General features: G+C 32.0%; 1 protein-coding gene across 1 annotated transcript in view; it reads left to right on the plus strand.

Moving 5' to 3' along the window:
- Positions 1-1,219: 1,219 nt before the first annotated feature.
- dup (chromatin licensing and DNA replication factor double parked) overlaps positions 1,220-26,992 on the plus strand; it is a 97,414-nt gene continuing 71,641 nt past the window's right edge. Inside the window, exons 1-2 of the mRNA XM_085811496.1 lie at positions 1,220-2,341; positions 22,104-22,261. Coding sequence (XP_085667622.1) covers positions 1,499-2,341; positions 22,104-22,261 — 1,001 coding nt within the window. The 5' untranslated portion in view covers positions 1,220-1,498. The remainder of the gene's footprint in view (positions 2,342-22,103; positions 22,262-26,992) is intronic.

Genomic DNA, 26,992 nt, shown 5'->3' on the forward strand with positions numbered 1-26,992 from the left:
TAAAACTGGAAAAATGGCTTACCCTTTGGAGGATTAAAATTAACACTGATAAAACTAAGGTAATAATTTTCCGTAAAGGAAACATGAAATACTATCCTCCACCCCCTGAAATATTTGATGAAGAAATAGACTGGATTAATGAAACCAATTACCTTGGAGTCACCCTTGACCAAAAACTTACCTTCAGAACCCATTTCCGATCCGTAGTACAAAAATTTAAAATCACCACAGCTACTATGCGACCTCTTCTTGGTAGAAAAAGCAACTTATCTACTACAAACAAATTAATTCTATATCGCTCCATACTGCGCCCAGCTCTTCTTTATGCAGCACCGATCTGGGGACATGCAGCTAAAACCAATATTAAACAATTACAAATTCTACAAAATAAAATTCTACGAGAAATTATCAATGCTCCTTGGTATATTCCCAACATCTATATTCACAGAGACCTTCGAATCGAACTTATTCAAGAGTATATTAAACGATTAGCGGTCAACTTCTTTTATTCAGTACAAACCCACAGTAATAGCCTTATTAGCACTCTCAGACACTCCCCGCGTCCCAGAGAAAAACTTCGTTACCCTTGTGACGTCCTTCCCACATAAGAATTACAACCTTAATTGACTCATTCACGCCAAACTGACTCTGCGGTTTTACCACCCGCGGCTACATCTTATAACGACACTGGACTTGACACCCCCCTTTTTTCGCCGCCGCTAGCGCGGACCTCACTCTCTTTCATCCGCCTCCCACACTCCTTTCACCCTTCTCTTTTTCCTCCCACCCGGTCTAGTAAAAAGTCTAAGTCGAGCAAGGAGGTTAGAATATTCTAACCTCCTTGAAGTCGAGTAAAAAGATGTTTCTACATCTCGACACTCGAGAATAAAATACGATCTGTGTGTCAAAACCCATCTATCAGCCATCTATCAGCAAAATCTATCAGTAATCTCATCTATCAGTAAAACATTCATGTCAACAAGGACTTAGTTCCGTTTTTATTTTATGAACTTAAACTGAATTTTATTCGAGATGAAAACACAAAAAAATACTTCTTGCTGAAAAATATATTGCTATCATGCAAGCACTTTCGTGTATATCAGATATTGCCAACCGTAACTACTTTGAATCCCGCTACTTGCGAATGTCTGAAAATCCCAACCAAGTAAAATCTGATTGGACTATTTAGTAGACGGAAGCGTTTTGTTTAATTAAACGCTATTGGGAATTTAGGATAGTTTTGTTGCCTGTTTTAGGTTAACATAAATTAATGCTTATATGTATTTTATTTCGAAAGTATTTAAATATTTCTAAATGCGTAAACTATCATATAAACTTAAGTTTTATGTCTTATGATGTCATCTCTATGGGTGACGTCATGTATGCCTTGACCAGTAACATTCAAGGATAAAAGGCGAACTACAGTGTTTGATTCATTTTGTTGGGGGTATTTTAAAGTGTGTATTCGTGTGTTATGGTTTGTTTTTAAAGATACAGAATGTCCCAGACTACAGTAACAAGTTTTTATAACACACGAAAGAGGTTTAAAGATCACAACAAAGTAGTAAAGGCCGCAGATCTAAAAACAAGTGGAGATCCCTTTTCTAGTAATGCAGAAAAATTACTAGATGAAACAGCAGAGGGGCAGCTAAAATTCGCATCTGTGAGTGTCAAAGAGGAAAAGAAATGTAAAGCTAAAAAGAAGACAAATAAAACGACAAATAGGGTTTCCGAGAATTCCGATATTAGAGCTGTTTTTGCTTCAAAAAGAGAAAAAAATCTTGCTTCAGAGACCGTAAATCAATCTAAAATTATCAACGAGAAGCCATGTGCTTTTGGAGGAAAGAAATCAAGTGCTGAACATACAAAGAATGCTGATGAAAAAAAAGAAATTCAAAGCACATCAATTGCTAGTAAGTCATCTAAAATATTGGAATTTGATAATATAGTCCTTGGCAAGGGAAAAATTGTTAATGATAATGAAAAAATTGTTAATTCAATAAGCAAATGTGAAACAATTATCGAAGTTAATGAAGCACAGAGAACCCCTAAGCGAAATTTATCTGATCCTGACGATTTAACGCCATCTAAGAAGAAATTATTAATTAGTGAAACAAAGAAACCTCAAATAAAGAGTGTTCCTGAACAAAGTATTAATTATGAGCAAAGTCATGTCGAATCATCGATGCCAGCCGACCATAGGGTTCGACGAAAGCTGCTTTTATTTTCAGAGGACAATGAAACATCGAATATCAGAAAAACTGCTCAAGCAGCGAATGGTAAAGTTTCTAAAGAATCCAAAGACATTGGCAATGATAGCAATGTAGTTAATAAAAATTTGGTAAGAAATGTTTTAATATAATTTTTTCTTTAATATATATTGCTTCGTATTTGAATAACATATTTAGCTTTTAACGTACATAAAGCCATTACATGACAAAATGGGTTTCTTATCATATTATATTTTTTCTATAAAAAAATTTCCAATTTTCTTTTATTTCTGTGGAAATAGATAAACAACATGTAATCTGAAACTGATTCGTCGCTGTTGTTTTAAAGTATTTATACATGTTTACAGTATGAAATACAGTAGAACACTTTGCGTCTATTTAATCAAAATATTGTCAGTTTGGGAACTTTTTTATTATAAATCTGGCCATTTTCCCGTCTGTTACAAAATGTACTGCCTGGTTATTCTTATAGGCTTAGAATTTAAAGTGGGCAATTTAAGGCCATTCTTTTTCCTGTTGGCTTTTTCTTATAATAACAACTACTGTGGAATTTTGAAGTAACTCGTATAGCAGGAGCAATTCATTCATTGGGGTTTCTTACTTATGCCGTTTCCTTATCCAAATTTGTCAGATAGTTTAGTTTCGTACTTTATTGATTCCTAAGAATAATGGCACGAATGTAGAAAAACAACTTTTTATATTTTTATATTAAAAGTTTTTTTAGCATGATCTGGTAAAATCCTAGTATACAGTACCACCTTAGTGTGATTTTGAAAACTGCTGCCAACACCAAAATGACCCGTTTGCTGTTCATCATAAATGTCACGTTTATAGCTCATAATAATGTCACCAAATTCCTTGGGTACCGTATACTAGGATTACAACCATAATCCTTTTCAGTGACCAAAAAATATCAGCAAGATTTATGCTATGCTGATATATAGTTATATTACCATTATATTAATATAGTTATATTACCATTATAGGAATTTTGGTTATCAATCGCATAAGGACATAAAATAGTAATTTTTATTAAATATGAAAACATTTTGGCAATGAACAAAGTATATTGGCTAATTCTGTAGTATATAAATTTGGAACTACTCTTATGCATGCCCTCGCTTGGTGACAAATTTCTCGCGAAATATTTTTGGCCTCGCTTGGCGACATATATCTTGCCAAATATTTTTGGCGAGAAACTTCACAGTACCATATTGCTATCTAAATTTTTTGTCTACATTTCGAACTTTAAGTCTAAAATGTCTTCAAAAACGCTGTTTTCACACATGCAAAAACCATGTTTTAAACACACAATTTAAGTTAAAAATCCGAAAAAAAAAAACCCAAAAAATTTAGATAGCAAAAATGTAAAGTTTCTAACCAAAAATATTTGACAAGAATTCATGTACACAGCAATATATTTTAACTTAAAAAAAAATCACAGAATTCCACAATTTATGCACTGAAGGAATTATGAACTACATGCACCTAGCTTAAATTAACATAATAAATTTCAAAGAATACCATGTATGCAGCGTTCTGTTTAAACTTAAAAAAACATCTACGAATTGCACAATCTAGGCAGTGAAGGAATCTATGAATTACGCACACCTCGCTTTAATAAATTAACAACAATAAATTTCAAAGAATACATTGTACACAGCATTCTGTTTAAACTTAAAAAAAAAAAAAATCTACGAATTGCACAATCTAGGCAGCGAAGCAATCTACGAACTAGGCACGCCTCACTTTAATAAATTAATATAACAACAATAAATTTCAAGATTACCATGTGCACAGCATTCTGTTTAAACTTAAAAAAATATCTACGAATTGCACAATCAAGGCATTGCCCACTAATCAACAAAATAAAATAACTAAAAATAATTTCAAACAATTAAAAAAAATAAAAATAACGTCAGAAATTCATACTAAAAAAAAAAAAAATGAAAATAACATTCTACAAAATAAGAATAAAATAAAATGCACTTATGAATGAATGCTTCTTCGAATAGCAGAAATACCAATTTCACCACAAATTTGTTAAAAGCATCGGTACAACTCTGATATACACCCTAATTTCACCAAATGTGGCGATATGCGTTCTGCGCTTGTTTTTGGCGCGATTGCGTGTTGTATGGCAACCCTGTTGACGTTGAAAAATCTTTCGCTGGAGTTCCTTGGTTCGTGTCATGCTGTGTAAATGAGAAGCTAAGGGGGAAAGATAAAATGGTGGAAGTTGTTGAATTGAAGTTCGGCAAAAGGAAATATCGTCGTGGCCATCCTGTTGAGGGGCAGTGGGTATTTGGAAAGAGGGTCTGTGAGATTATTTTTAGTGGCTGTGCATGATAGAAGTAGGGATTTGTGATTATTTGTTATTTTATTTATTTGTGAACCGTAGTATGAATTTTCTGGATAGTGTGTCTGGCTGTCATATAAATACGATAGTGATTATGTGGCGGCATGTTAAAGGCGGTATGAAATTGGTATTTCTGCTGTTCAAAAAAGCATTAATTCATGGTAAGTGAATTTTATTTTATTCGTGTTCTTATTTTGTAGAATGTTATGTTCATTGTTTTTTGGTATGAATTTCTGTCGTTATTGTTTTTTTTTTAATTGTTTGAAATTTATTTTAGTTATTTTGTTGATTAGTGCATACTGTCTAAATTGTGCAATTCATAGATGTTTTTTTAAAGTTGAAACAGAATGCTGTATACATGGTATTCTTTGAAATTTATTGTTGTTATGTTAATTTATTAAAGTGAAGTGTGCGTAGTTCGTAGATTTGTTTGTTGTCTAAATTGTGCAATTCGTAGATGTTTTTTTAAGTTGAAACAGGATGCTGTGTACATGGTGTTGTTTGAAATTTATTGGGTTGATCTTTACAATATGGTAACTGGTAGTTTGGCGACATTTTGGAGGCGATAAAGGTTACTACCTGGGACTTTGGTAATAATGTGAGCAGTTCTCAGTTCCGATTACGCATTATTTTGTGTGAGGGAAATGAGAGATCATGGGATATGTCATGTGATATTAATGGATGAATTACGGTTCTTTAATCAGAAAAATGGGGAAATCGGGAAAAAATCTGGAAATTTTGTATTTGGTTTATTCTGTGTTGTGTGAAACAGTGTTCGTGAATTTTTGGATCCCATGGCCGTAACTAAAGAAAAGTTTATCGGACACGCAATCAAGATTCTGAAGAAGATTAGGTAAGTTAGTATTTTTAATTATTTGAGGATATTATTTTTATGCATTGTTCTAAATGTAAGGTGGAAGTAAAGGAATTTGGTATTATTGGGAAAATTGTTATTAGCAATGATTTAGTTTAAAGTAATTAGGATTCTAAGGTAATTTTTATTAATTTAATGTATGTGCTCATTTATATTTTAAGTAGTGTTTTTGAATTTAATTATATTTTAATTAAATGATAGTTATTTCGTGAATTTTATGTTTGTAGGAATTTGGTATACGTTTAAGTTGAAGTAAACGTGCATGGAAATAATTTAAATATTTGATACTAAGTATTTGTAATGCTTGCGGTATGAATTCGTTGGTGACGTGTATAATGTAATAGATGATTTAGAGGTAAAAGTTTTTGGATATTTTATATGTGGAAATGTTCATATTTGGAAAGGGTAAATACTTTTTCGCGATCAGGTAATTTCATATATGTTCTTTTTACCGGGTTTAAAGATTGAGAAAATTGTCATGTATTTTCGTGAAATTTTTCTAATTTATGAGAAAAAAGCAGTGTACATGGATATAGTGAAGAGTGTGCGCAATGCCATTTTTGTGCAATTCTGGGATGTTTTTTTAAGTAAAAATAAGTCGGCGTGTACATGGTTTATGTGTATGTGTTATTTTGAAAAACGCGTAAGGAGTATGGTATTGTGCACTTTTTCCCAATTTTGCAGTGAATATTTGTCATGATTAAGCAGTTTTGTTAGATAAAATTTCTAGCATAAGTGTAATTCGGCTAGTAGATTGTTGGAAGAAGTGTTCAGTAGATAAAAAGAAAAGAAACATGTCTTTACTTCGTGAAGACAAAATGGCGGCGGGAAAAAAAATAGAGGGTTGCTGTAGGAGAGTTGGTCGCCAAATTTTCGCCAAAGAAACGCCAAGTTACCATAATGTAAAGATCAACCATTTATTGTTCTTATGTTAATTCATTAAAGCAAGGTGTGCGTAGTTCGTAGCCTAAATTATGCTATTCCTAGATGTTTTTTTAAGTTAAAACATATCGCTGTGCACATGGACTCTTGTCAAATAATTTTGGTTAGAAACTTTAAGGTTTTGCTATCTAAATTTTTTGTTTTTGTTTCGGATTTTTAGCTTAAATTGTGTGTTCAAAACATGGTTTTTACGTGGTTTTTGCGTTTGCGAAAACCGCGCTTTTGGAGACATTTTTGGCTTAAAGTTCGAAATGTAGACAAAAAATTTAGATAGCAATATGGCAGCGTGTTTTGGCGAGAAATTTGGCGACTTGAGGGCGCATATCAGAGTAGTTCCAAAGCATCTTCAAGTTCCAAAGAACAGTGATGAAAAACCATCAAATAAAACACAAAATCACATTTCTGATTATAAGTAGGCAACATAGCTTTAACATGCGGCCACGTAATCTCTATCGTATTTATATGACAGCCAGACTCACTATCCACAAAATTTATACTATCTTTCACAAATAAGTGTTCAAAATCTTCTTCTCCTAAATACTTGTAGAATTTCCAGCCACCCGAAAAAATAGTTGTACCAGGCACACGACTAAAATTTTGCCAAATCGTCATAAATCACTTAATTACCACACACCACATGAACCAATTAGCAAATCCAAGTTTCCACGTAAAGAGGGTTGCCATAGAAACCAACATAGCCCGGAAAACCATCACAGAACACTCAATCGTGCCAAAAACCAGTGTACAACGCATTACACCACATTTGGTGACCTGAGGGCACACATAAGAATAGTACCATAAATTTTAATTGCAGAAATTTTGCAATTCTGTAGTTTCCTCATTAAACATTTTAGTGGATTTAATGGTAAATGTATATTTACGGGTACCCCGAGATTTTTTATGGCACATGGATACCAAGTTTGTGCAATTCTTCATCTTCTTAGTTTGGCTTGTGTAGCGGCGATTTTTGCGCCGAAATTGTTATTTTTGCTACACAAAGCCAAAATAACAAGACAAAGAATTGCACGAACTCGGTATCCACGTACACATCGACACTTCAAAATACATCCCAGAATTGCACAAAAATGGCATTGCACACTCCCTCGACTTTATCCATGTATATATCGAATTATATTCACTTAAAAAGTCAAAGGAGCAGCCAACAAAAAAAAATGTATAATCTCAATAAACTGCATTTTAAATCAATGAAATAACTTAAAAAAGGAAATTAATCTTTGCACTACACAAAGGAAATATACACTTACCTTATTTACGAATTAACTTATTTTCAGTCAAACAAAATTCCTTCACAGCATCCAAAAACTTCCTAAAGTTATCTGAACTAGAATCTGTATACTGGTGTTGCCACATAAATTCACAGAATAAGAGTAAAAAATATCCTGCATAACGACGTTCGACTGTACTCGATTCTGACGTTTAACCATATGCATTTCTTTCGTACAAACAGGACACCTAATAATGGCTACTAAGTAAACCTTCATTTACACACCAGTCAAGTAATGCTCTTTCCCCCTTTCTTTTCAAATCATACAGAAACTTCAAATTGATCTTACTACATTCGGCCATTTTACAGTCTAAACCACTAAACAAGCAATATACTTCCTAACCATTACACACACACCACAAGCCCTTACAAATTTGCCGCAGTCATGCAAACGATTATGTCATAATAGGGTTTCCATAACATTCAATTACTCAGGCTATGATGAATGAAACAACTTTATGATAAAACAAGGGGTTATCTCTACTCTAACCAATTTAACTAGTTACAGCTGAGCTAAGAACCGTATTATATCAACTCTTGAGCCTCACAAATTTTCTCATCTCTCACGTTTATGAATCCTTTGGTATGGATTTTTCTTGTTACATATTTAATATCTCCTTTGTATTTTAGGTGCAACATGTCAGTTATAATCAAACCAGTTTCCCTTAGAAAATCCTAAAGCAGTATCATACCCTGACATAAATGATATACAGTACAAAGTCTTTAATCCGGACCTCGAAGCTACAAACTTTCTGCGCATGCGTAGCGTTTATGCATGCGCATAATACCTTTACGCGTGCGCATATGCATTTAAGCATTCGCATAATACGTTTACGCATGTGCGTTTAATGTATAACGAACGGTATAAGCTAGGATAAAATTATCTAATTGTCTGTATCACTTAATGTTGCAGATTGCGTTGTTCCTTAATCTTCTAATTGGATCCGGCTTATTATGCATTTTTTGCAGACAGTTAGAGCAATTTTATAAAAAGTAAGCTTGAACTTTCGATTATGTCAAAAAGAGTTTCCGATTCTGGAGCTGCTAAAGGATCTACAAAGCGAAAGCATGTTTCGATGTCCATCAAACAAAAAGCGGAATTGCTGCAAAAAATGAATAAAGGCATGAAGAAAGTGACAGAGAGGTTAGTGAAAACTAAAAAATTTCGATTGGCAAGTTAGTCGGTATTCTCCGCACAGCAATTACAGGGCTTGAACAGTGGAACTTTGTAACTGAACAAGAAGTTATGTCTTTTTATAGAATTAAAGAGAAAGTATCAGCAAATAAAACGAAGCAACTTAAACAACTTGCTTTGAAAGAAGTGTTGGTAAAAGTATAGTTTAGGGTACCCCTTGGCGAAACTTGGCGATTTTTGGCGGTACATGGATACCGATTTTGTGCAATTCTTTGACTCATTATTTTGGCTTGCAAAGTGGCTATTTTTTCACCAAAAATCGCCGCTGCACAAAGCCAAAATAAGAAGACAAGCAATTGCACAAACTCGATATCCATGTACACTTCGACTTATTCTCACTTTAAAAAAAATCCTCGAATTGCACAAAAATGGCATTGCGCACTCCTTTGACTTTATCCATGTACACGTCGACCTATTTTCACTTAAAAAAAAAAATCCCTGAATTGCACAATCTTCTATTGCGCACTCCCTTTACTTTGTCCATGTACACAGCGATATATTTTCACTTAAAAAGTCAAAGGAGCACCAAATTCTACAATATAGGCAAACGAAAAATACAGCATTAAAAAGGAAAAACATGTTATACATTTAAGCACTACCAAAAGCAAATATTCATTTACCATGATTTTCGAGTTCGCTTCGTACACCCAGAGCCACGTAAAAATCAATATTAATCATACTCAAGTGACATTTTTCAAATCAGGTACTCTTTCTGATCGAACGCTTCACATAGTGACCATCTGAACCTTTATCCTACAAACCCATTCAAATCCATCTAAACGGTTTTTACGTTCAACTAGATGCATATCCTTCCTACATATAGGACACTTATAATGGCTACTAAGTAAACTTTCATTTACGCACCAGTCAATTGAAGCTCTTTTCCCCTTTCGCTCCAAATCGTACAGAAACTTCAAATTAATCTTACCACATTCGGCCATTTTACTGTCTAAAGAATCAAACCAACACACACCACAAAAACACTTACAAAACATCCCATGATTCAAAATTTCCCAGAATCATGCACCCGATTACGTTACAATAGGGTTTCCATAACATTACTCAGGCTACCATAAATGAAATACAACTTCGCCATAATACAAGGGGTACCTTAAAGTGTACTCTACCCAAAGTGTTTAATAAAGTAAACAAATAAATATTAAGCATTTTTTGTAAATTTTGATACCCTTTAGATCATAATTGCTCTTTTTTTCATAAATTACGGTTTCATATTTTAAATTTTATAATTTCTGTAGGCCATCTTACCAGATTTAAATTGATGATCTATGATCCAGAAAAACCCCTAATCCGGAATCGCCAAAGTCCCGATGAGTCCGGATTAAAGACTTTGTACTGTATATGAAATACTGGCACTTTCTCATTATCTGCAACCCGACGAAAAGCCGTAACATTATTCGTAAATTGGTGAAAATCTTTGCTTGTTCTTTTATGGTTTATAGGTATTGCTGCGTTCCTGAATAATAATATAAAGAATCATTTTATAGAAAACAAGAAGCTTTATATTAAAAAAAAAAAAACTCTGGCCAATTTAATTTATATTTTATTATTTATTTTTGCAGAAATTGATATTTTTTAGCTAGAAAACTTGTGCAGTCATCACACGATTTTTCATAATATTAGTACTTCCTTTAGAAACACAGTTTCAAATATCAGTTGAAAAAATTAATATCACTGTTTTTGACGGAGCCCCCCTTGGCCCACCCTAGCTATGCTACTGGTAACTGCCAAAGCGAGTACATGATTGACATGTCATTTAATAACTCCTGAAAGCAATGAGCAATGCAGTAATGTGATGGGAGAAAGCAATATGTAAGAACTTGTTCAGGTGACCTGCCGCTGTCTGAATGCTCAGGCGTTTGGGACGACTTCGATGTGAAAGAGTTAAGGTTAAAATAATGGGTTTCTAGATGTTTTAGAAAAACCTTCTAAAAATTTTATGTGCAATACATTTTTCTAAAACTGTCCTTTATGTTTTTAAATAGTGTGTTTCATATCTTGTTTCAATATTTGAATAACTTAACACTAAGTAATAATAAATTTTATTTTCCACGCTAATGGTTAATGTTCTGCTGAATATGTTATATTTATACTTAAAGCTCAACTGTCACCATGTGTGTAAAAATTCTAGATAGTTGAGCATATTAAAAATATAATTCATGACGGAGATCCAATGTATGGGACAGGGTTCGTAGCGGTCCTTACAAGTGCTTACAAGTTCGTAGCGGTCCTTATAAGTCCTTATGTTTGAAAATAAAATATAAAGGCCCTTATAGGTGCTTACTTTTTCTTTAAAGCCCTTATTTTTTTGTTTTTAGTGCTTATTTTTTGCTTTTAGTGCTTTTTTTTAATTCTTTGTTTTTAATGAACGCGCATTTTATCCCCATACCAAAGCCGAAACTAAATAAACAACTTTTCTTCCTTATATGCAACGTCAGATGGTGAATCATACTCCCGGAAATTGCTTTCCCCCCTTCCTCTGCATTAACGTAACCTATGGTGCACGCGAGAGTACACACAGGTGCACGTCGTTCTGTTGGCCAAAGATTTGTGAAAACGGTAGAAAATTCCGGTACATTCGGTATTCTTTTCCTCCCACCCAAATACTACACACGTTTGAATTTCTGTCAAGATTTTAATAATTTGCATTCTCGTTCCACGTGGTCAGTTCATATTCGCGTTTTTATGTGATTGTTATACTTATATTATGAGCATATGTATGACTATTTATAATAATATAGTTGCAGTAACTGTTGAAGTGTAGATAAACTTCCAAAAATGAATATTCGGAATGGCTTAAATAAAAGGAAAGTAATCGAATAGTCAAAATAATTTCATTTTCTTTGCCAATACATTATACAGTACGGAGGTTGGGAGTTTCTCCGCAAAATCTGTAATATCGAAGCAGCAGACTTTTTTTTTTGTCACTGACCTATCTGGATTGAATAGGACTAAAAGTTTTTGCGGTCTACCCAACCCAAGCGAAGATTGATTCTATTCCGGAAATTTAATACAGTCTGTTGAAAATTAGAATCAGAAACACCCCAGATTAGTAAGTCTCTTTCTTTTCCTTTATTTAGTTCTTTATTCTCCGAATACCGGCAGGTGTTGATTCCGATTGCGTAATATCACATATGGAGGAATTACGCCGCACGTATTGCGCAATAACGTTTGCGGTATTTTGCATTGTTAATTAATTTTGATGTTCAGTCTGAGATTTGTTTATGAACACTTAAAAGAGTTTTACCGTGCTTTCTAAGAGAATATTTCTCAGTTCCGTTTGTTTTTATATGATGCACAATATCGAAATGTCAAAATCATTTATTTAGCCTAAGTTTAAATCTAAAGAACGGCTACAATCTCCCCCACTCCTCTTTTTCCAATTACTATCCGGAAATTTCCGAGTATGCTTTTACTGTTAAAGGATGACTGCATGAAGCAAAATCCCTTCTTCTGATTTCAGAAATGTGCCTCTTTTTTACTTAAATTACTTTGTTTGGGATATATGTTAACGGAAAACTGTTATGGAATGAAAATGTTTAGAATTTTGATTTAAGTTGAATTATTTAAATATTAATATGAGTGGAAAAAAAAATTGTATTTATTATTAGGTGCCAAACGAATACAATTAATATGGCTTATTATTATTTATTTTGGAACTACTCTGATATGCGCCTTCAAGTCGGCAAATATTTTTGGCGAGAAACTTCACGCTGCCATATTACTATCTAAATTTTTTGTCTACATTTTGAACTTTTAGCTTAAAATGTCTCCAAAAACGCTGTTTTCGCACATACAAAAACTACGATTTGAACACACAATTTAGCTAAAAATCCGAAACAAAACCAAAAAATTTAGATAGCAAAAACGTAAAGTTTCTAACCAAAAATATTTGACAAGAATCCATGTACACAGCGACATGTTTTAACTTAAAAAAAAAAAAATCTACGAATTGCACAATGTAGGCAACGAACGAATCTACAAACTACGCAGACCTCGCTTTAATAAATTAACATAACAACAATAAATTTCAAAGAATACCATGTACACAGCATCCTGTTTAAACTTAAAAAAAATTCTACGAATTGCACAATTTAGGCGAGGAAGGAATCTACGATTTACGCACTCCTCGCTTTAATAAAATAACATAACAACAATAAATTTCAAATAATACCATGTACACAGCGTTCTGTTTCAACTTTAAAAAACATCTACGAATTGTACAGTCTAGACACTAAACAACAAAATAAACTAAAATAAATTTCAAACAATTTAAAAAAACAACAGTAACGACAGAAATTCATACTAAAGAACCAATGAACATAACATTCTACAAAATAAGAACAAGGATAAAATAAAATGCACTTACCATGAACTAATGCGTTTTCGAATAGCAGAAATATAAATTTCATACTGCCTTTAACATGCCGCCACGTAATCACTATCGTATTTACATGACAGCCAGACACACTATCCAGAAAATTTATACTATGGTTCACAAATAAATAAAATCACAAATCCCTACTTCTATCATGCACTGCCATTAAAAATAATCTCCCAGACCCTGTTTCCACAGTTCCAAATACCCACTACCCCTCAACAGGATAGCCACAATCATATTTCCTTTTGCCGAACTTCAATTCAACAACTACCATTTTATCTTTCCCTCCCATCTTCTCAGACACAGAGGCGAACCAACGAGCTCCAGCGAAAGATTTTTCAACGTCAACAGGGTTGCCATAGAACACGCAATCGCGCCAAAACCAGCGCAGAACACATATCGCCACATTTGGTGAAATTAGGGCGTATATTAGAGTTGTACCTTTATTTTCTATATTTTCAGCTGAAATATCATCAGTAAATTTTGTAATATAGTTTAGTTCTGCATAGTTTTTTTTCTCTCATTGTAAACTAATTCTGTAAATTGAACTGTCATTTAAAATTAAAAAAAAAAGTTAATTGTTTTCCATTTTTGAGGTAATGCTCATTCTCCTAATAAATATTGCATTGCTCATATTTTAAATTACAAGTCTAATTTTTCTTTTAAGGTTATGCAGTTGTGTATAATGTAATTAGACAGGTGCTCATTTTTTCCTTAAAATGTGCATGAAAAGGGCTTATAGGTGCTTATTTTTTTAACTAAAATGTGGCTATGAACCCTGATGGGAGAAGAAATTCCTGGTCTAAAGTTATAAAAAGTCTGTATTATCAAAAGAAAGAGGACCCTCATGGGAACCCTTGTCCTGCAGTATGTAATTTACACCCCTTCTAAATGATTCTAAGTGTTTTAGCAGAATGCCAAACAAGGTTGCATTTGCAATTGTTGAACACTAATGTCAGAAACTTGCTAAGATATTTCATTAACCACTTCTCAGTTTTGCCCGAACACTATTCGGGTACTTGGAAATAGCACTTTTTTTTATTTTCCCAAGTGGCGCTCGGGTAACAATTTTTTCTAGTCTAATACAATGATTTGCCCGAATTTTTTGCTCATTTAGTGTGTAATGTTTCTAACAGATGGCGCTAGTAATCCAGTAAAGTTAGAATTGCAAATCAACTGGTTTCAAGGTTACGTTTTACTGAATTCTTTTATGCAAGTAAAGGCGCGAAATTTCTTTTCACTAGCTCGGTGTTCCAGCTACTGCGAATACTATTTCTTTTAAATTTGGAGCTAAAATAAAAGAAGAAATGAATGATAATGAGCATCTTATTACTGAAGATAAATCTGATATTGACTCAGATAGTGAATCTGAAATTTCACTAAATAATGCTGGAAGTAATGACAGTTTGTTGTCTGACTTCTCTAGTGATAAAGAAAGGGAAAGTATAGATAATGTAACGCAAAAAATTCGGAACTTTTGTGAATTTGATATTAATAATCCTTCTTTCTTGATATTAATAATTCTTCTTTGGAATCAAACAGATATGTAATAACAATAAAACATTTTAAATTCTGACATATTTTTTTGTAAAGTGTTCTTTCCAATTCGCTCGCTTGTTTGAAAAAAGCCAACTTTAAGGAAAAATGTGCTTTTTAGGATGAAAATAAAAATTAGCATAAATCAATAAATTCAACATTTGTAATAGACTGCTGATTTGGGTTTATATAATGAATTTCTTCATAAAAATGTTTATCAAAAATATGCTTATTTTTGTTATGATGGAAAAAAGAAACTGTCAAGTGGTTAATTATTATATTAATTTTAATGTAAAAATATGTATAACACTTTGTAATAAAAATTAATTAAAGAATTACTTTTGAAATTATCAGTGTGTCCAAACCATTTAATTAGTTGATACAGGAAAAAATCGGAGATATCTGATTTTTTTGGTACTATTCGGTTTCGAGGGCTGTAAAAAAATTGCAGCAAAAATGTACGCGCAAAAGCGCCAAATCTAGCAAACGTGCCCATTTAACAACTCGCCAAATCTAGCGTACGTGCTGATTTCAGATTACATAAGTTTATATAGATCTATATTTCTTAAGACGCCATTGAAATATTAGTTTAATTTTTTAATCTTTTTTTGATTTTAAATCCTTTTTTGATATCCTATGGATTTAACAATTTGGGAATTGCCCATGACGAAAACTCGACAATAGAATTTTGGGTAAAGTGCAGAATCAACCATTGCTTGACGCGTTTTTAAGAATTGAACATACTCGGTATCCATGTGCATGCACATCGACCTATTTTCACTTATAAAAAAAAAAAAAAAAATCCTAGAATTGCACAAAAATGGCACTGGGCAAACCCTTGACTTTATCTATGTACACATCGACCTATTTTCACTTAAAAAGTAAAAGAAAATTGACATAAATCCAATTGTTTTTACTCTTGTAAAAAGCGGAAATCAAATAAGTGAGTGATTCTGCACTTTACCGAGAATATTTTCAAAGAAAAGGCATCATTCATTATAGAAAATTACATTTGAACAACCAACGAGATGAAATTATGCTTTAGCGATATGTTGGTAGAGAAATAGCGATGCAGGCATCCATTCAGTTATGTTTAGCAATTTGTATATAAATTATAATAATGATTTGAAATAGTTATTTACTCTTATGCTTCCATTCAGTCATGTTTAGCTTTTTTCGGCTGATCTTTGGAATATGGTAACGGGTAGTTTGGCGACATTTTGGAGGCGATAAAGGTTACTACCTAGGACTTTGGTAATAATGTGAGAAGCATTCAGTTCCGATTACGCATTATTTTGTGTGAGGGAAATGAGAGATCATGAGATATGTCATGTGACATTAATGGACGAATTACAGTTGTTTAATCGGAAAAGGGGGGAAATCTGGAAATTTTGTATTTAGCTATATTCTGTGTTGTGTGAAACGTGACATTAATGGACGAATTATAGTTCTTTAATCGAAAAAGGGGGTTAATTTGGAAAAGCTTCATTGTGTGTTGTGTGGAATAGTGTTGTTTAATTTTCGGATTGCATGGCGCTATGTAAAGTGAATTCTAAATTTTTAATGTGTTTATCTGATAATAATAATAAGTTGAGATTGTGTGAAAGGAAGGATATTACAAGTTTAAATGGTGGTGCAAGAAATATGGTGAAAATGGACATTTTGTGAAAAGGAGTGTAAGGTAGGGTACGTGGTTTGCTGAAAGTAGTTTGAATATAGGTGAAATTTTATTAATTTCTTATTACTTGGTGAATAGACTTCCAGTTGACTACTGGATTTAGGATTTAGAAATTAGCAGTAGTACTGCAGCGACGTAATGAAAATTCTGAAGAAGATTAGGTAAGTTAGTATTTTGAATCATTTGAGGATATTATTTTTATGCATTGTTCTAAATGTAAGGAGTAAATAAATTAAAATGGTATTATTTGAAAATTGTTATTAGCAATGGTTTAGTTTAAAGTAATTAGGATTGTAATCTAATTTTTATTAATTTAATGTATGTGCTTATTTATATTTTAAGTAGTGTTTTTTAATTTAATTATATTTTAATTTAATGATCGTGATTTTGTGAGTTATATGTTTGTAGTATTTTGGAATATGTTTGAGTAGTATACGTTGAGTATTTTCATGCATTTTCGTGAAATTTTTTTAATTTATGAGAAAAAAGCAGTGTACATGGATATAGTGAAGAGTGTGCGCAATGCCATTTTTGTGCAATTCTGGGATGTTTTTTTAAGTAAAAATAAGTCGACGTGTACATGGTTTAGTGATATTTTAATTAAATGATAGTTATTTTGTGAATTTTATGTTTGTAAGAATTTGGTATACGTTTTAGTTGAAGTAAACGTGCATGGAAATAATTTAAATATTTGACACTAAGTATTTGTAATGTTTGCGGTATGAATTCGTTGGTGACGTTTATAATATAATAGATAATTTAGAGGTAAAAGCTTTTGGATATTTTATTTATTTTATACGTGGAAATGTTCATATTTGGAAAGGATATATACTTTTTCGCGATAAGGTAATTTCATATATGTTCTTTTTACCGGGTTTAAAGATTCAGAAAATTGTCATGCATTTTCGTGAAATTTTTCTAATTTATGAGAAAAAAGCAGTGTACATGGATATAGTGAAGAGTGTGCGCAATGCCATTTTTGTGCAATTCTGGGATGTTTTTTTAAGTAAAAATAAGTCGACGTGTACATGGTTTATGTGTATGTGTTATTGTGAAAAACGCGCAAGGAGTTTGCGATTGTGCACTTTTTCCCAATTTTGCAGTGAATATTTGTCATGATTAAGCAGTTTTGTTAGATAAAATTTCTAGTATAAGCGTAATTTGGCTAGTAGATTGTTGGAAAAAGTGTTCAGTAGATAAAAAGAAAAGAAACATGTCTTTACTTCAAGAAGACAAAATGGCGGCGGGAAAAAAAAAATAGAGGGTTGCTGTAGCAGAGTTGGTCGCCAAATTTTCGCCAAAACATCGCCAAGTTACCATAATCCAAAGATCAACCCCTTTTTTCATATAAATGATAATAATAATAAAGTATTATATGAAGTTAACCTTTCATCTAAATTAAAACATCAATCTTAAACAGTTATTTACTATTATACTTCCTTTCTTGCCGCATTTATTAGGGTTGCCGCAATTATTTTTGGCAGCATTGGTATCAACAATAGTTTGGCGATTTTTTACGGCCCTCGAAACCAAATAGTACCGATTTTTTTTTATTTAAAAATAAATTGTGATCTTTTCATAACTGGTGCCAGTGGCAGTTCCTAGATCATTTAATTAGGGGTTCACAAAACAAATTTTGAAAATTAAGTATGCAAATACAATGTAATTTACAAATTAAAATACATTTGCATTTTCACAAGTTAAAAGAAAACAATGCAACTAAAATAAAACAAGTTCTCGTAAGTGTAAAAATTGTAATATTTTATTTCTTACGATGGAATGTGATAAAACAATATGCCTTTGAATGTTGATTACAAAATAGTCAAGTACAAGTTTTATAAATTAAAGCCACGTCTTTTTTTTTTTTTTTTTTTTTTTTTTTTTTTTTTTTAGGTAACTAAATCAATAGGTTTTCATTGAATTTAGGTAGGTCTTTTGTGATGCTTTTTTCAATTGACAGCATGGCTAGAATGCTTAGTCTGACCTCGCTCATAGTGATTCTTAAAAAGGTCTTAATTCGTTTTAGAGAAGCATCTCTGCTTCAGCAGTGGTCACTGAAATAGGAGACATAATTAACAAAAGCTTGTAGGTTCCGAAAACACCTGTAAGTTGTTTTATATAATAAACTGTAGAAGACTAATCATATTTCAGAAATTTGATCTTCTGTAAGTTACTCCTAGTTCAGTTTTCAGACGATCCTTCTTTAAAATGGAATAAACATCAGTTGTTTAGTCAAGAATCCGAGTTGGGAACTTTTTCTCGTATTTTGGAATTTTGGAGCTTCAAAGAGAGAAATAGGAGAGTACAGTTCTATTTACTGTAAAGGCCCTTATTTTCGCGAAAATGAATATATCGGTGATTTCGCGAGCTGAAAATTTCACGAATTTTATATGAACAGAATCAAAAGTTGAAAAATTTCAAAAGTACCTAAGTAAAGTTGAGAAAGTTGAAAAATTTCAAAAGTACATCTTTTTAAGAAACTTCCTTTGGACTTAACTGTAAATGATGAGTTCAAGTGTTTGCTCAAGAATGAGTTTATTGAGTGGTATTCTAATGAGCTTCAATTCTTAGAGAAAAACGAATCTGTGGACTTGCGAATATCACGACTAAAACCGATTCACGTTTCTTGGCTTGTGCACGTATTTAACGGTATTGAAGCCAAACGTGAGATAATTTTGAATGGCTTCAAAGAAGCTGGTATAAATAGTATTCTAAGTGAATGAGCTCCTTCTATTAATTTTATTATTTTATATTCAAGAAATATAGTTGTATATTATTCAAAAAATAGTTATAAGAAAAAGCTTGTAACTGTGCAATAAATCATTAAATTTTGGGTAAGTGAAAAATTTCTGATTTTTTATTATTATTTGAGACGGAAAAAAAAAAAGTATTTCGTGAGGCTTAAATTTTCGCTATTACGAAGGGCTCTCGAAAATAAGGGCCTTTACAGTATATGAATGTTTTTTTCTTCCATTTTATTGAAGTTTCATGATTCTGATTCTCCTTTGTTACTATGTCAATTCTCTTTTTATCTTGCTATAATGACTGCTGGAGAACGTTTGCTTGCTTTCTAATGAGTGCTATACCAATTAGTATTTTCTGAAGCTGCTTGTATAACACATCAACATGTCGCATAATATTGTAAAACACTGTAAAGCCAAAGCACAAATTCCAAGTCTTTTAACATGTGGTGAATAATCCCTGCTTGATTTATTACACAAGCTTGTTTACATGTTGACTATGCATTCAATCAAGTGTTCCCTATATTCATATACTGTGCCGATGGTTCAACTCGTAAAATTCCATATAGTGGCTGGACCATAAGGTATCCGTTTTCTGACAGTTTCGTCTGGAATAGCAGTTGAGTCATTGAGAAAGTTAGTAATATCACTCAGGTTGCGAAAAAATACTACCTGATTCTGACTGGTTGCTTGCCCAACAATCAAACTGAGCTGATCCACGTAGCAATGCACAAATTGTACATTCTTGTAGGTATCCTGAATAAAAAATTGAAACCAGCATAATGACTATTGATTATGCTTGCAGCATTGTAGCTTGGCGATATTAATTTCTTGGGTTTGCCCTCTACTTTTTCCAAACTTGCTCGGATACGTTCAGCTATAGATTTTGCATCATATCCAGATTCATGAATTCTCAGAATCTCTCAACGGTTGTCCATTATTTAAAATGTATCAAAAAACAACAACCAATTGGGAAGTGGATGAAACATCAATAGTTTCATCTACTATTACTGAAACAAAATGTGCTTTCGAGATCTCGTATTTTATGTGGCTCTTACAAACAGTGGGCATGCAGTTTAATAAATCATTTTGAATTTCTTTTGACATTCCTTTAAAAACATTGCACTAGTGAGATAGCCGTAAGAGATGAATCACGTTTTGTTCGAGAAACTCATAAGACCACTGAAAACTCCTGGATTTAATGAATTCTCATTTTCATCATGTCCTCGAAGTGGCAAGCTCAAATGCATTGCAAAACAAAATGCAATCAAGATATTTTTTTGAACATAACAATTTTTTTGTAGCCTTCTTATTGTGTCTTTTGAACTAAATGCACTGTCAAATTGTTGGCAAATACACACCTTTCGTACCAAATTAAATTCCAAAATGAAGTTTAAATGTGATTGTGTGTGTTCATACTTTTTTATTCTATGAGTTTGATGTGATAAATCAGCAACACCATAATTTACTCAACTTAAATCGTCATTCTGCTTTGCAAGTAGGAGATACGGAAAACAAAAGAGCTTGTCACTTGATTCGCATCTACTAACACACAAATCGGGTTTGAATTACCTTTTTAAATCTCTAGTCTTATATTTCATGACAAGATGCTGACCTGAGTAATTTCATTTCAATTTTTCTTTCCAAAGAAAATGTTGAAAAATGTAATTGCCGACACACTGATTTTAAATAAAAATATGTATCGAAAAATGATAATAAAAAATAGCAAAAGAAAAAAGAAATTGGAAAAATGAATTAACTAATGATCATAAGCCTAGCAAACCAAGGAAGAATTCGGATGAGATAAATGCAAATGATGCGAGCTTGGGCGCACTGTAGATGTGCGAATGGAATGATATCAGTGGCACCTTTCCTCTTCTACTCCTGTGTCCGCTTCTGTCCCCATAAATTGGTTTTCAAGGGCATTTCTTTGATTGCACATGCCATCAAGGAAAAACCCAATGCACTAGTAATCTGCAATGCAGTACGTGAGTTATATATTAGCATATTTAAAATACTGGGACTTGTGCTTGAAATAGGCAAAAATCTGAAAGTGTGTTTAATATTATTTTATTTAATTTGTTAATAAATTAGTTTTTTCGTTGGGGGGGGTCACATGCTCATGTACGTAAATAAAGGAGCTGCCATTGCCTGGTGCTATTATTTGTGCTGAATTTCATGATTATCAGTAGGTGCATTTCCACCTATAATTATTCATGAATCTTGACTTCTAAAAGCTTAATGCCGAGATACAGGCTAAATATCATATACAGTAAAAAGTCCGAAATCTGGACCTCAAAGCCACAGACATTTTTTTTTTATTAATGCTTTACGCATGCCCATTTGATTTTTTCTCCCATAATAAAACGTGGAGATTTTCACTTAAAAATTCCGATTCTAAATTTCTCTTAGGCACTAAATAAAATACCTTGTTATGGAAACAAATGTAATCATAAATTATGGAAATATAATCATAAATCATAAGTTATGGAAACAGTCATGTAATCATAAATTTGTGAGATTAATAATTTGGCTCTGTAGCTGAATATCTACTTAGCATACATCTCAAAACAAAACATTCATCATTTTATATCCCTGACACCAACCTGGCAAGTCATTATTTATTATATTTTGCTTTCATCACCGAATGTTTATCAATACATAACAGCTTCAGTAATAACTCTTGCTGTGATTTCTAAACTTAGTAATTTAATAACAAGAGTATGACAACCTTTTATGCTAACATTATGCTTGGCGATGATTAAGAGTTAAAGAGTATAAAAGTTGATGTACTGTTTTATATGATTACGCTTCATTTTTGGAATTCTTGAATGTAGTTTTGAAAATGTATCTCTTATTTCAGATTTCTGTTCTAAATGATTCAAAATCTAAAATTCTTTTATCTGGAGGAATTGAAGATTTAAAGAAGTCGCTTGAAAAATTTTCTAATTTGTCATCTGATATAAAAGCATTTCAGGCAAACTCCTTCAAATCAACATCTGCCATCTCTTCACAATCTAGGTAAAACTAAAATTTTTTCTATTTTCTTGATCATTTTCTTCAACTGTGTCTTCTCTCTGTTATGAATTTTTAGTTAGAATAAGAATGTTGTATTAAAAAAAAGATATTTGAACTAATGCATTCTGAAATTAAAATATAGTTAACATGTAGGAAAGTATAAAACATATTCAGCATATGCTATTAATGAAATGCATAGTACATTTTGGAGTTGATATTTTATTGATATTGTTTCAGTAAAATATCGATATAAATTGCAATATTGAAATAATAATTTGTAAATATTGAAAATAACAGTTTGCAATATTAAAAATGAGAGGTTTTAGATTCAAAAGTGATTTGAAAGGGGGGGCAGTACTTGTGTTTTAGCCAGTACATCACCAAAAATATCAGTTTTGATTTGGTGTTGTGTGAGTGTTTGACAAATTAAAACAAATTAGAGCCATATCTATATTGCTTGTTCTTTTGTGGAAATTGCAATATTGAAATAATAATTTGTAAATATTGAAAATAACAGTTTGCAATATTGAAAATGAGAGGTTTTAGATTCAAAAGTGATTTGAAAGGGGGGCAGTACTTGTGTTTTAGCCAGTAAATCACCAAAAATATCAGTTTTGATTTGGTGTTGTGTGAGCGTTCGACAAATTAAAACAAATTAGAGCCATATCTATATTGCTTGTTCCTGTGAAAATTCTCGGGACAGCATTAATTTATTTCACACTAGCAGCTTCGCTGCTAGCCTTCGTCTGGCTTTTAAATGTACCGGAAAATGGCTGTTAAATTTAAAAACTGCGTAGAATTTTACTCTGCAAGAACAACTTCATAAATAAAGTTATTATGTATAATTAAATTACAATGAAATAAGCAATATCCCTTAATACAAATATTAATTATCCTAATAAATAAATTAACCAACTTCCCTTTGCAAAATCTTAAGAACTCAAATGGTATGAAGGAGGTTAAGGAATTTGTTTCCTAAAAAAATCACTCAAAACTTTTCAATATCTTAAAAACAGTGAAATAAATAAATAACATATAAGAATAATAAAAAAAAAAATTCTGAAAAGCAAAGCATAATTAATGATATTTTATCTTATATTTTCAAGAGAAAAAAAATTACAATGAAATAAACTATATCCCTTAATATAAATATTAATTATCCTAATAAAAAAATTAACCAACTTTCCGTTGAAGAAAAAAATCATGCAAAACTTTTCAGTATCTTACAGACAGTGAAATAAGCAAAAAATAACATGAAAAAAACTCAAAAAACAAAAAATTCCGTGCACAATTTTACTCTGCAGAACAACTTTATCAAAAAAAAAAAAAAAAAAAAAAATATTATATATATAAAAAAATGACAATGAAATATGCCAATCTCTTAAAAATAGTGACATAAGAAATACGATGAAAAATTGTTGCCAAACCCATATTTCTAAAAGAATGAAACTATTCAAAATGATGCGATTTCATCAAAAATCTATCAACAACAATAAGAAAGGAGAATTGTTATATATGAAAAAATGACAATGAAATATGCCAATCTCTTAAAAACAGTGACATAAAAAATGCGATGAAAAATTGTTGCCAAACCCATATTTCTAAAAGAATGAAACTATTCAAATGATGCGATTTCATCAAAAATCTATCAACAACAATAAGAAAGGAAAATTGTTGCCAAAATCACGTTTTTAAAGATGTGAGATGTGAGAAGTGTACTCAGAAGCTTCATTTAAAAAATTCTTTAAAAATACAAAATATTATCATTTTTCCAAAATTCTTTTCGTAAAAGCAGTCGCAAGGATGAAATTTTAACGTGTCCAGAAATCAAAGAAAAATAAACTGTACCTGTTTAAAAATAAACTTTTTTAGAAAAAATCCCGTTTAAAAGGTGTTAAGCTCACTTTGTTAAATAAATTCGTATTTAATCGATTTATTGAAACACGAAATTTGTTTTAATTGTGTAAAATAGCTAAGTGCCTACATTTCATGAAGATGTGAAAATGGAGTGTGTAGAGTAGAATCTCGCTTTCCTATAGCCCGTTATGTCTCAAAATTACACAATTTCATCACAAAACATAAAATAAAAAAAATTCGAATTCGAATTTCAAAAAAATCGCTTCGAGGTGCACTGGCTTTTGTCTAGATGCACCTGTGTACCAAATTTCGTAGCAGTGGGTCTATTAGCTTACGCGCTGCGCGAATGAAAGACACACAGACAGACTCTTTCTTTTATTATATGTAGAGATTAATTTCCATCATATGTTTATTAGATTTGTCATGAAATAAAACAGAAGCAATCCCAAAATGGTATTTTGATGAAAAATTGATAGTACAGTCAAAAGTTGTTAATCCGGACACCCATAATCCGGAATAATCTATAATACGGACCTCAAAGCTACAAACTTTCTGTGCATGCATGTAATACCTTTACGCATGCGCATATACGTGTACGCATGCGCATATACGTGTACGCATGCGCATAATATGTTTACGCATGCGTGTTTAATGTATAACGGATGGTATAAGCTAAGCTAAAATTATCTAATTATCTAATTCAGTTAATGTTGCAGATTGCGTTATTCCTTAATCTTCGAATTGGATCCGGCTTATTATTTTTTGCAGACTGTTAGAGCAATTTTATAAAAGTAAGTTGGAACTTTCGATTATGTCAAATAGAATTTCCGATGCTGGAGCTGCAAAAGGATCTACAAAGGGAAAAACGTTTAATGTATAGCGGACTGTATAAGCTAAGCTAAAATTATCTAATTATCTAATTCAGTTAATGTTGCAAATTGCGCTGTTCCTTAATCTTCGAATTGGAACTGGCTTATTATTTTTTGCAGATTGTTAGAGCAATTTTATAAAAGTAAGCTTGAACTTTCGATTATGTCAAATAGAATTTCCGATATATATTTACTAATATGTAAAGGATCTACAAAGCGAAAGTATGTTTTGAAGTCCATTAAACAAAAAGTGGAACTGCTGCAAAAACTGGATAAAGGCATATCCTTTGTTTATCTGACCATTCCGAAATCTGTTTATACCCTTTAGATCATAATTGCTCTTTATTTCATAAATTACGGTTTCATATTTTTAATTTTATAATTTCTGCATGCCATCTTACCAGATTTAAACTGATGATCTATAATCCGGAAAAATCGATAATCCGAAATCGCCGAAGTCCCAACGAGTCCGGATTAAAGACTTTTGACTGTATTCAAGTTTTTATGCCACATACCTTGTGTAATGTATAATGTATGATATACATTGGAAGTATAATATCAACAACAGCCAATGAAGTGTTAGAATAAGAATTGGATATTTGTTTGAGAGAAATAATTTCCCCCCCCCCCATTCAGCAGAATTCATATAACGACAAACACAAATCCTGAAGAAGAATACTCTAATATGATTGCCAAGTATTATCAGCTAGAAATAAAAAAAACCTGTTTTGACATGCTGATTTTAAAAATGTATTTCATTACCAAAAAGTGTCAATAGACTGTTGTCAGTCTATTGGTGGTTAATGCACAAATACCAATATAACTTAATTGTTTTTGTTATTTATTGAATTCATGAAACACTTAAGAAAGTTAACTCTGTATACCAGCCAATGATTTGATAATTATTTGTTATTGATGTAATGGTTATAATTAAATTTCATTACAAATTTGGTTGTATTATACTTTACATTTAAAATTATGATGTGCCTTATAGCTTTTCTTTTATATGTAGTCATAATTTAGAAGCATTTATCCTCAACTAGAGATGAACTATGCTAATGTAAGATATGCATATGATATAGTGCTATTATGCATATGATACAGTCAGAAACTATGTGCATCCTGATTTAAAGCAGGAAACTTCATCTATGTATATTAAAATTATTTCTGTGTTATATTTCTATTTACTCATTCTTAAATGACTAAAGTAAAAATATTTTTATCTCAGCTAGTTTCAGCTATCAATAGGGTTGCCACCTCTCCTGGAATTGAGCCCTAAAAATTAAAATCTCCCGGTTCCCGGAAGGAAATTAAAATAAATATTACTCTCCTGGAATATCAAGTTTCCTGAAAATAACGATACAATGCACACGGACGAAATAGTTGACAGCATAGAAAATCACACGACCGCTAAAGAATGTCTATACAGCTAAAGAATGCCTATACAGCTAAGAATGTGACAACTAAAGAATGTCTATACTTTGCAGCAGCAATCTACGTTGAGCGGTGAGTAAGCGCCTTGCTGATGAGTAGTGGAGCTGGCGTGTTGTGTGCACACCCCTTCCATCCTCTTATTTTCAATTCATTCTTTCATTTAGTCTGCAGTTAGCTAGCTATCTACGAACAAGTGTGTATTTGAAATTATTTAAATGCTTTCATAATAATGTCTAGTGACAAAAACAATTCTGATTCAGCAAGTGAACAAGTGCCACAAAAAAGACAAAGTATTCGACGTCGTTTCAAGATAAGTTTTTAACTCAATTTAATTGGCTTATGAAGAAAGGCAATTTTAATGGAGAATGTAAATTATGTCGTAAAATGGTTAATATTAAGTTCGAGGGTGTTAGAGCTATAACTGTACATTCCCAAAGCAAGAAACACCAATCGTTAATATTGAATAGGGATTCTTCGCAATTGGTTTCGAACTTTTCGTGAAGAAATCTCAAAAGAAGAGGACAATATATCAGCAATTGAAATTACTTCAGTCTATCATGGGATTAAGCACCAT

Source organism: Stegodyphus dumicola, chromosome 2 (genome assembly GCF_044657685.1).
Source record: "Stegodyphus dumicola isolate Sdum_Otavi_A_Nest chromosome 2, ASM4465768v1".
Taxonomy (NCBI): Eukaryota; Metazoa; Arthropoda; class Arachnida; order Araneae; family Eresidae; genus Stegodyphus; species Stegodyphus dumicola.